The sequence below is a fragment of the Phaseolus vulgaris genome, chromosome 2 (assembly GCF_000499845.2).
Source record: "Phaseolus vulgaris cultivar G19833 chromosome 2, P. vulgaris v2.0, whole genome shotgun sequence".
Classification (NCBI taxonomy): Eukaryota; Viridiplantae; Streptophyta; class Magnoliopsida; order Fabales; family Fabaceae; genus Phaseolus; species Phaseolus vulgaris.
In genome coordinates this window covers 22,035,134-22,045,079 of record NC_023758.2, presented here as the reverse complement: position 1 = coordinate 22,045,079, position 9,946 = coordinate 22,035,134, and the positions used below count along the sequence as shown (strand labels likewise).

General features: G+C 32.5%; 2 protein-coding genes and 1 non-coding gene across 3 annotated transcripts; 1 reads left to right on the top strand and 2 right to left on the bottom strand.

The window, feature by feature from the left end:
- Positions 1–1,562: 1,562 nt before the first annotated feature.
- Positions 1,563–1,634, top strand: TRNAW-CCA (transfer RNA tryptophan (anticodon CCA)). Its single transcript has one exon. It is a non-coding gene; the product is annotated as a tRNA-Trp (tRNA).
- Positions 1,635–2,637: 1,003 nt separating this feature from the next.
- Positions 2,638–4,918, bottom strand: LOC137810910 (uncharacterized). Its single transcript, XM_068612405.1, has 5 exons — positions 4,426–4,918; positions 3,978–4,077; positions 3,743–3,881; positions 3,011–3,106; positions 2,638–2,923 (listed from the first exon to the last, which is right to left on the bottom strand). Exons 1-5 carry the CDS (start codon positions 4,712–4,714, stop codon positions 2,786–2,788), a joined length of 762 nt encoding a protein of 253 aa, XP_068468506.1. The 5' UTR covers positions 4,715–4,918; the 3' UTR covers positions 2,638–2,785.
- Positions 4,919–6,061: 1,143 nt separating this feature from the next.
- LOC137810909 (vesicle transport v-SNARE 12-like) lies at positions 6,062–9,712 on the bottom strand. The gene is made up of 6 exons (XM_068612404.1): positions 9,447–9,712; positions 9,244–9,351; positions 8,534–8,592; positions 8,248–8,436; positions 6,651–6,821; positions 6,062–6,399 (listed from the first exon to the last, which is right to left on the bottom strand). Exons 2-6 carry the CDS (start codon positions 9,338–9,340, stop codon positions 6,247–6,249), a joined length of 669 nt encoding a protein of 222 aa, XP_068468505.1. The 5' UTR covers positions 9,341–9,351; positions 9,447–9,712; the 3' UTR covers positions 6,062–6,246.
- Positions 9,713–9,946: the final 234 nt, after the last annotated feature.

Sequence of the window (9,946 nt, the reverse complement as noted above, 5' to 3'; positions counted from 1 at the left end):
TGGCTGCCTATGGTGAATCTTCAAAAGAAGTTGCAGCCACTGAAGTTGGTTCTCAAGAGTTGGAACATGTTTGACTTCGATAATATTCATGTTGTTGTGGCTTAAAAACGACTTCGATAATATTCATGTTGTTGTGGCTTAAAAACAACAGACCCTTCTTTGCATTATCTTCATGCTTTTGTTTCTAATGAAATATAAGTGATAATATCAAATTACGACGATTCTAGCATAGATTTGTCTAATGCTAGAATGATGATAGTATAGAAGTGGTCAAATGACCCCAAGTCGTCTCCGAATGAATCCAATAGTGATTCTAGTGAATATTCAAAATCTATCTGCAAACAATGAAAATTAGCAATAACAGTAAAGCAAAAGGGGTTGTGATCGTTAAGCAGGAAAATATAGATGATGATTTAAATCAATAAAGAATGCAGGTTGACTCCCAAGTTCTTCTACAAATGAATTCCTCACAGGTTCTCTAAAGATTATTCTTTTCTCAATCCTCAAACAGAGCTAAACCAAATTGAACATGCGCCAATTTGATTCAACTGAAGCTCACCAGTAAAGCATGCGTCTACTGGTTTAATCAGTACCCACTTTATTCCATGCGTATACTCCATGAGAATGCTTATCTCCTCTCTTGAATCATGCGCCCAATAAATTAATTAGAACAATGCAAACTAACTAAGAAATCAAAGTTTAAGATAAGGAAGACTCTCAATCATGCGTTCAAGTACAACCTCTCACAAAAAACAGTTTTCTAGGAGATTAGAATATTAAAACAACTGTTATAGAGAATTAAAAAATGAAACTTTTATTGACCAAAACCTCATAACTCAATGAGAAAATTACAAACATAAGAACAAACATTGTGTTTGTTCAATCACACAACTTATGTCACTTAGATTAAATTGGATGTTTTTGTTTGACAAGACCTAATGCTTTTTACTTTGTTGTTTTAAGGACATAATCAAAACAAAATAAAAGAGTCTTCAAAATTATGATCTAAAAAATATTAATCTATGATAAACATATCCAATATTTATTATGTGGAAGTTATCGAGTCATTAATTAAGTTGAATTCATTTAATTTTTGGGATCTAAGTAAAGTAGGAATACGAATGAAGAACTTATTTGTGATACATGAAATTAGGATTAGAGGGTGTTATTTGATATTCAAATACTTTTGTGTTGCATGTCTTTTGTATATATTTTGGATTAAATTATATTTGGTTACCCTCTGTTTATATATTATATGTTTACGTATTGTTAAGACATGAACTAACAATTTTCTAAGTACAGGATGAATACGAAAATCTACATAGGATATTTACTTTTTATGTATTAAGAAACATAAATTGCATATTATTTTATTTTGTAAACTCAATGTACTTTTTCGATAACACCTATTTTTATTTATGAATGTATATAAAAGCTATTTTAAAGACTTGTTATTCTTATTTAAGGGCTAAATAAGTTTAGGGTTTAGGTGTAGTGATCTGAAAACTTGTTATACTCTTTCTTTCTATGTATATTTATAATAACAGAAGACGTTCATAGTTGGATCTGTGGCGCAATGGTAGCGCGTCTGACTCCAGATCAGAAGGTTGCGTGTTCGATTCACGTCAGGTTCACTTTTTTAATTAAGTTGTCATCTTTTTAATTTAATATTTTCCTTTAAATAAGAGAAAAATACTAAATACCATAAAACGATTTTGTTCTTAAAATTAGATATCAACTAGTGATGTGATTTCTCTTTTTATTTTATTTTATTATTTTTAATCAATTATATATATATATATATAAATAAATAAAGAATTGTGGAAACATGTTTTTAAGATATTAGTTTGAGTAGTAGAAGAAGTAAAAAAATGTAAAAACTATCAATCCTTCCAAAATGATTGGTGCATCTAAGTGTGATGAGAAAGTTAAGGTTTTTATTAATGTTCATGTAAATGACGTAGCATAATTTGCAATTCTATAAATCTATATCTATGTTCCAAGTCGTACTAGGAGATATTAAGATGACCGCTCTAAATAGATTTAGATAATATGGTGCATTCATCTCTCTAAATTTTTATTCTCATAATAAAAGTATTATGGAGAACCCTTATGTAATATTGTTTAGAGTTTCTTTGGTAAAAAAAAACAATAGTATTTGATGTTCCTACAGGTAGGCAATATTCAAGAGATTTATTCATAACATCCAAGACCTTTTATGCACACAATGCGGATTTAATCTTGGATCCATAATCCATACAAGGTAATCTCTACCAACATGCTTAAGAAAACTTTGATTTAATTTTAGCTGCTTTATGAAAAATAAACTGTTTATAGAATAAATTAGAAGTTTAAAATATCAACCAAGACTTAACAGACTTTCTTATAAAATAAATTATTTTCATAAATTTAAAAATTTATAATGTATAATTATTCTTTATCAACTTTTTCATTCGGGTCCATACATATTCCAAATATTTATGTTAATTAATTATTTTAAAACATCTTTTCATAACTTTTCCAAACAAAATTAATTTATCAATAATCAATTATTAAAGCACTTTAATTTTTGAAGCAAGCACACGTAATTTTGAGGACAAGCATTGGACAACCGTACACATTTTTCTGGTTACCATATACATTGGCCAATCGTATGCATGCTATATTATTTTCAATTATATGATGAATGAATTTCTATCAATATACATATTTCGTTCCTTTGGGGGGTTAAGAATATTAACAGTTAGCACAGATGCTTCCCTCTTATCGAAAGGGATTATGAATTTCACATCAGATCATCTTGATCTTCAAGGGACCTTTTACGAGCTCGCAGATTGAGTTTAAGACTTTCAGGAAGAGGAGGAGTCCTCCCTCTGCGGAATAGAACTGCAAGAGCCCTCATTTTCTGGCAAAGATCAAATATCTGCAAGAACAAAGCAGGTGTGGTGGTACATTGTTTACAAGCAACGGAAAGAATAGTGACAAAAGATAATTGGTTAGTTATTTATACCGATGAGGCTTCTATCTCGGCAACACCCTCACAACCCTGACCACCTCCTTCTAGCAAGTCACAATACTTTACAGCCTCATTTTCATCTTCAAATACCTGCAATTATATTGTAAGTGATTAAATTATGTTCGAATATATTGAATATTACAATAAACCAGGCAATATGTAACACAAGACTGTTTCATTGCATTTGGGGTCAGAACTTAGGTGTACTTCTTCAGATACTGTTTCTGTTGTTCTTCAATCAAAATTGGAGTTTCAACTTTATAATATGTATAGGAAAAGTTGCATGAGATGAGAGATCTATGTAAGTTTTCAAGGTGGAAACTCCAATTTAAGATTTTAAATTTTGGTCAAGGTTTAATTTCTTGAAATCGTGAGAAATTACAAGTAAATGCAGCTGATGCAGTCACAATTGCAACAGTGGATACCTCAAAACATTGAGGTTGTGGCTTTTCAGTTGCAGATCCTTTTATAGGAGAATAGTCCCAAAAGTACATAAAGAACCGCAATTTTTACGTGCATCCTGGTTTGCTCTAACCAAAGTGATTGAAGTACCATATAAAAATTGGTTTCAAATTGAAGTAACCATATAATTGAATTCAAACAAAAGGTAAGCACATATATCATAATATTTCGACATTTTCACATGAATTTCAGATTACAAAATGTTCCCCACATGCTTAATGAATATTAACTAAGTCACAACATCATGTGTAATAGAACACATACCAGTACTCCCTCTCTAACATCCTCCACAAGCATTTGAAACTTAGTAGCCCCTCCCCTCGCCTGTTTGGACTGATTTCCAATTCCAGATCCCCACTTGCCTCCTTTAGAAAACAACAATCCAAGCTCTCTTTCAACCTCACTGTCACAGATAAAAACACACTCAGCTAGGAGCAATGCCAAACACTACCTAAGATAAAAAAACCACAGAATATGTCGAATCACTAATCAACCCAACCTTCTATTTCTGCGGGTCTTCATTGTGCACAATTGATTTTCCTTTTGCGTGAGTACATACACGGGCTTCGAAGTCTCTCTCCAAGGGTTGGCATCTAAAACTGAATAGAAATTAAGGGAACTATAAACAACACATTAACAACAAATTTCTTTCTCCCTTTAACTTTTGAAGGTACAACAACAATAACATAGAACACTTAGTCATTATGATGATCTTTATTTTAAGTTCTAGTCCTTTTATACAAGAACTGTAAATTCTAATCCCTACACTTTGGATGAATTACAAGAATAAGGATGAATTATCCACTAGATCACTACGGTTAGTCCCCTACATAAAAAAAATATATACATTTTAGCTGTTATGATTGAAATATATTTTAATTACTACATATAAAAAGAAAAGTGTCTATGATTATGCAAGAAAAGGAAAGGGAAGGTGTGTGTGGTACCGTCGTAGCTGCTGGAATCAAAGGACTGCTGGAGGTTGCGGCGCATGTCATAGGCGCGTGAAGAGACGCGTTTGACGAACTCGTTGGAGGTGCCGGGAATGGCGCCGTCCATGTGGAGAGCCCTGTCTAGGTCGTCATCTGTGCCGTCACCGGCGAGGGTGCAGGAGAGGGAGACATGGCGGCGGCGGCGGCTTCGGGTTCCGGCAGAGAGGAGGCGCGGAGGGAGACGTCGGAAAGGGTGGGAGGGAGGGAGCACCATGGAGGGCGATACGGAAGGAAGGGAATCCATGAGAATTCAAATGGATTTGGAGTTGAAGAAGAGAGAAGAGAAGAGAAGTTGGGAAGGAAGAGAAAAAGTTGGAGTTGAGTTTGTGAAATTGGGAAAGGAGATTTTTTGTTAAGTGGGGTCCACCTCGATCTTACTTGTTCCAACTTCACTTCCTACTTCTTTTCCTAATCATTTTGTACTCTACACATACACTACAACTATTACACGCTATTTTAAGATCCACGTTATTTTATTTTTCTTCCTCCCCACAATTATGATTCAGTTAATCACATAATTATAAAAAAAAATACTTTTTAATTAATCAAAACTCTTACTCAAATCTTGTTATTATCGATTCCAATTTTTAACTGAAAATCATTTTAATAAAAATAAAATTTAACTTAAAAAATTAAATAATATTAGCAATCTTCTTAATTAGTGTTAACTTTTGTTAATTTTGTTTATATTTAGTTTCGAAATCAAATATTCTCCCCTTACTCAATTATATAGACCAAAATTTTCAATAAACTTAAACATAAACAAATTCTAACTATTTTTTATTTAATTTAATTTAATGATTCCATAAAAATAGAATCTTAATTACTCTCTGTTATTTTCTTTTATCAAGTTTAATAAATGACCCTTTAGAGAAATTTTATTTTTAAATATGATTATTAGTATAAAAAGTAGTAATTCTGTTTATATTTGAACAAAATGAGTGATTTTTAATAAATAATAGTTGTTACAAATATTAATTTCTTTGCTTTATGAAATGAAATTAAGTGACAGAACTTATAAGAAAATCAACATACAGATAAAATGATTGTGTTATAATTTTGACAAAAATGATCTTATTGAAGTTCATTTTTCTTGAAGAAAATGAAGTTTAATAAAAGTGAAACTAAAAGTAAGATTGTTAATGGGGTTATTTCCGACAAATACGACTTCAAGTAAATTGAGCAAAATAACAATAGTGAGTAGAGTTAAGAGACATTTAGTTCAGTTTGTACTAATTTTATTTAAACTTACGGGAAGTAAATTTTTGACCTTTTCTATAAATTCCTTCTAACTTATTTTAATAAATTTCACCAAAGAATTATCACCATAAACATTTTAGAGAAAATAATAGAAGTTGCATTTTCAGCAAAGTTTCTTTTTGCTTTCTTTTCACCTAAACACTCTTCAACGGCATCAAACTGAAGCTAAAGGCAATGAACAAGGGTCTCGCAAACAGCATTAGCACAAAGATTTAGAACTCATGAACTTCAGAAATGCTAGTAGAAAAGCATCATGTCATAAAAAGAATATACTCGAAAAGAATTACTTGCATTAAACTAATTGTTCTTGCAGTTCAATAGAAAAACATAATTAAGAGCATGAAAAGCAAGGTATATATCATTGAAAACTTTTCAATCTTAAAAATAACAGCGGCGAAATAATTGCAGGGATATATGATAACGCCACATATGTCTATATGTTTCCTATATACAACCAAGAACATAAAAGCATTAAACATTGCCTCCATCCTCTCATATATTGTATGCATATATAAGCTAATGAGATAGCTTGTAAAAAAGAATAACAGCTATTGCAAAAACAAGCGCTCCAATCACAGATGAAACGATCCATTTGTTTCTAGTTATTCTCCGTGACATGGTAGTTAAAACCTTCTTGCTCTTGTCAATAGCATCATCTATCCCATGAAGCTGCAACGCAAGGAAACATCACCAGCAACCAATAATCATCACAACTTCTACATTGCACTTGTTATTATGTTGAAAGGAGGTTCACAATCTTATTCCCCAAGAAAGAAGTGTCATAATTGGTTTTAATTACTTCTCCTCAGAATAAAGATCATCTCATGATTCTTTCCTAGTGCATGAAAAAAGGACTAAAACCCCAAGTTCCCACAATCAGAATTCAATTTTAAAAAAATAGCTTTCACATATCAACATACCCTTTTATGGGAGTTCAGTAGAGTCTCTCTCTGACTGTGCAAATCTTGAAGGATGGAGACACCAAGTTCTTCGGTCTCCAGCAAGGTTCTATGGCTCTCCCTTATTCTGTCACTGGAGTGATTTAATCTCTCCACAGACATCGTTAATCTTTCTCTCTGATCAGCAGAAGCCTGCAATGTTATCCATATTTTCCAACCAAACAATAGATTAACAACATCAGAACTGCTTCACTACTTGGCTTACAACAAGTGCAACCAACTTCAAAAACCTACTAATTTCAAAATTCAGAAAACAAAAATATGGTAAAAGGCCAAACAGAGCACTAGATAATATGCATCTAAACTGCACTCTCAATATGTATAAAACAGAGCCCAATATGCATATGCACACGTCTGCAACCTTATTTGCAAGAAACAAGCAACCTTATTCTCATCACAGGCATAACACTCTCAATGATTATTAGGGTGACAAAACAATCCATTTATCCATCATTCATCCCATCCATCCACAAGAAAATCCATCAAATTCATCCATTACAAAATTATAAAAAGATCAAATTAATTTTATAGATGATTAAGGATCAATCTCTATAAATACTTAACGGATCAAAATCAATTCAACTAACTTTTTTTCATAATTAAATATATCTTAAACTAACTTTTGAAAAAAGTATTCAAAAATAATTTTTTAAATTGTTTTACAAAAAAAAATTTGAAATTTTTTTAAAATTTACTTTTATGTATGGATGGATGAATTCGATTTTTATTAAATGGATCAGATTTTAAATTAAATTTTTAACGGATCAATATGAATTAATGGATGTTTTTTCATCCCCGATCCATCCAATTTGCCACTCCTAATGATCAGACATATATAGCATGCTATAATACATTATTAATATGTCCTAATTCACAGGCTGTTAAACAATGGCAAGCTACAAGAATTCTACGATAAATACTCAAGTGATAGTAGGCTGCAATTAAACTGGGAAAGGTAACAGATCAAACCCACATTCACTGACACCTATTTCTTCAAACATCAATGGTGTCCAGGAACTAGAACCATAAATTGTATAACAAATTAAAAAGGCTATAGCTCAATGGAATCTCCAACATTAATGGACAAAAATTCTCTAATTATATCAAACATCTAAACAAAACATTGCTATTTGAAAAGCTTTAATGGTAGTTTCTATCATGAATGAACTATTCCAAAGGCTTCAGCTGCCATGCGAAGACACACAAATGGTTTTTCTTAGAAAGTTTATTACACCTAACTCAATCCTGCAAATTTGGACATATCTCTGGTCAATGTAATCCAGTAATTTTACATTATACTTCTAACATGTTCCCTTTGGGCTTCAAGCAAAGATAATGCAACTATCTCATGCTGTAATTAAACTTTTTATCAAACTCGAGACCACTTGGTCATAAAAGCTTGGATACCATGTCAAGGAAGGACTAACTATCCAAAACGTTTTAGCTGTTACATGAAGATATTTCATATCTCTAACCAACAAAGCCACAAACTCTTTTCGCTATTTTTTTTTTAAGAAAAGGATGCCAAGTAATACAATCTAGGGTCCCAAAAAAATACCAAATGAGTATCTGCCGTTCCAGCCTCCAACAATTCTTGACGGGCAGACTCATCAGAATTAGGTGATGTTAGCCTTCTAAATTCCTTTTTCAAGTTGCTTAGATCAGATTTGTACTCCCTCAACTTTGCGAGGAGCATAGCCTTTACACTTGGCTGCAAACTTCTTGCCTCAAGGTCCATTTTCCGAATCTGGACAGGGAAATAAGTGATAGATATAAAAAATGAATAGAAGATAATACCAATAAAAACAAAGCACGAACATGTAAGAAAACATTCATGTTACTACCAGAACATCAGCGTCATCTAGTCCTGCTTTGATCTCGGAAAACTTCTCCAGCTTCTGTTCTGAAATAGTGTTGATTAAAAAATCAGTAAATAAAATTTAACATTAAACAATAAGCCATCTTCATGTTACATCAGCAGACTCCAGAAAACATCTGGCACGAACCACGGTAAATAAAATCCTCCAGCTCCTCCACAAATTTATCTAAGTTTTCACTTTCCACAAGTAAACACTATTATCAACAAAAGAAACGCATCATCCATGTCACCAGAAACCAGCGAACATCTGAGAAATCGAAGAAAAAGACTAGTCCCGGTAGCACAATCAACCTAACTGATCAACAATATAGCAAACCTCATCGAATCATATAGATCAAATCACATAGTATTAGCACAAAATCATTGAACAAGATAAAATAACGACTTTTACTAGCTTTGACCAAATCTTGACACTCGAATAATCTAGTACAACAAAATTTGGATTATAAACCCTAGTTTCTTTTCTCATAGCCATGATTTATGAAGGGTTCAGCTATGAGAAAATCCATTTCCCAACACACAAACTCTTGATATGCATCCTATGATGCGTTCCGTGCCAATCAGAGCAAGAAAACAACAGGGGCACTTCAGATAACAAAACACAACACAGAAAAAAAGTTGTAAACGACAAAAGGGGTGGATTAAAACACAACAAAATTAGGATTTTGAAGGCACCTTGATCAGAAATAAGCGAGGTTGAACTACATTTGCGGGAGAGATTAGCAGATAGGTCACAGTACTGGCGCTCGTACCCTTCGAAGACCTCACTCATCTTGCCACACCCTTTGTCAAAAAGAGGAAGAAATCAAAAGTGGAAATTGGAAATTAGAAACAATAGAAACTGCATCAGTGCAAAGTGGTGGATGGTTCGATTTTACCCTAGTTTTGAATGGAAAAGGGTGCGAGGGATCTCAACAAGATTGAGGTTTTGGGCGTGTTGGTGTTAACAGTGAAAATTGTTGGTGAAAATGGTGAGGAGGGGATGGAATAAGACCGACCAAGTTTCCTTTCGCACTGAATGAACTGTAATTTCACCAACCGCAGGGAAGGATCGCCTGCGGTTCGACTCGACCCTTTGGTATGAATGGTACAAGTCAAGACTCGAGGTTTGAGTTCTACATTGAATTGATTTATTAACATTGTTAAAAGAAAATTGGTAACTTAGTCATGGAGTTGTTAAAGTAATTTTTTTTTTTGGTTTTATCAAAATTTGTCTAGAGTTAAACTAAATTTTCCTTTCAACTTCTTTTTTCTAATTTAGATGATTTGTTCTTTGGAAAATGTAAATGGGTAAAAATTTATAACTTCCTGGTTTGATGATTTTTTTTAATTCAAAATCATACAACATTAACTTATTTTTACTTATATATTATTTTTG

Coding starts and splice junctions, on each gene's coding strand:
- LOC137810909 (XM_068612404.1), bottom strand. CDS start 9,340: ATGAGTGAGGTCTTCGAAGGGTACGAGCGCCAGTACTGTGACCTATCT. Junction 8,437..8,533: donor TAGATGACGCTGATGTTCTG/GTAGTAACATGA, acceptor TTCCCTGTCCAG/ATTCGGAAAATGGACCTTGA. Junction 6,822..8,247: donor GAACGGCAGATACTCATTTG/GTATTTTTTTGG, acceptor ATAACATTGCAG/GCTTCTGCTGATCAGAGAGA.
- LOC137810910 (XM_068612405.1), bottom strand. CDS start 4,714: ATGGATTCCCTTCCTTCCGTATCGCCCTCCATGGTGCTCCCTCCCTCC. Junction 4,078..4,425: donor TGATTCCAGCAGCTACGACG/GTACCACACACA, acceptor ATTTCTATTCAG/TTTTAGATGCCAACCCTTGG. Junction 3,882..3,977: donor AAGACCCGCAGAAATAGAAG/GTTGGGTTGATT, acceptor TATCTGTGACAG/TGAGGTTGAAAGAGAGCTTG.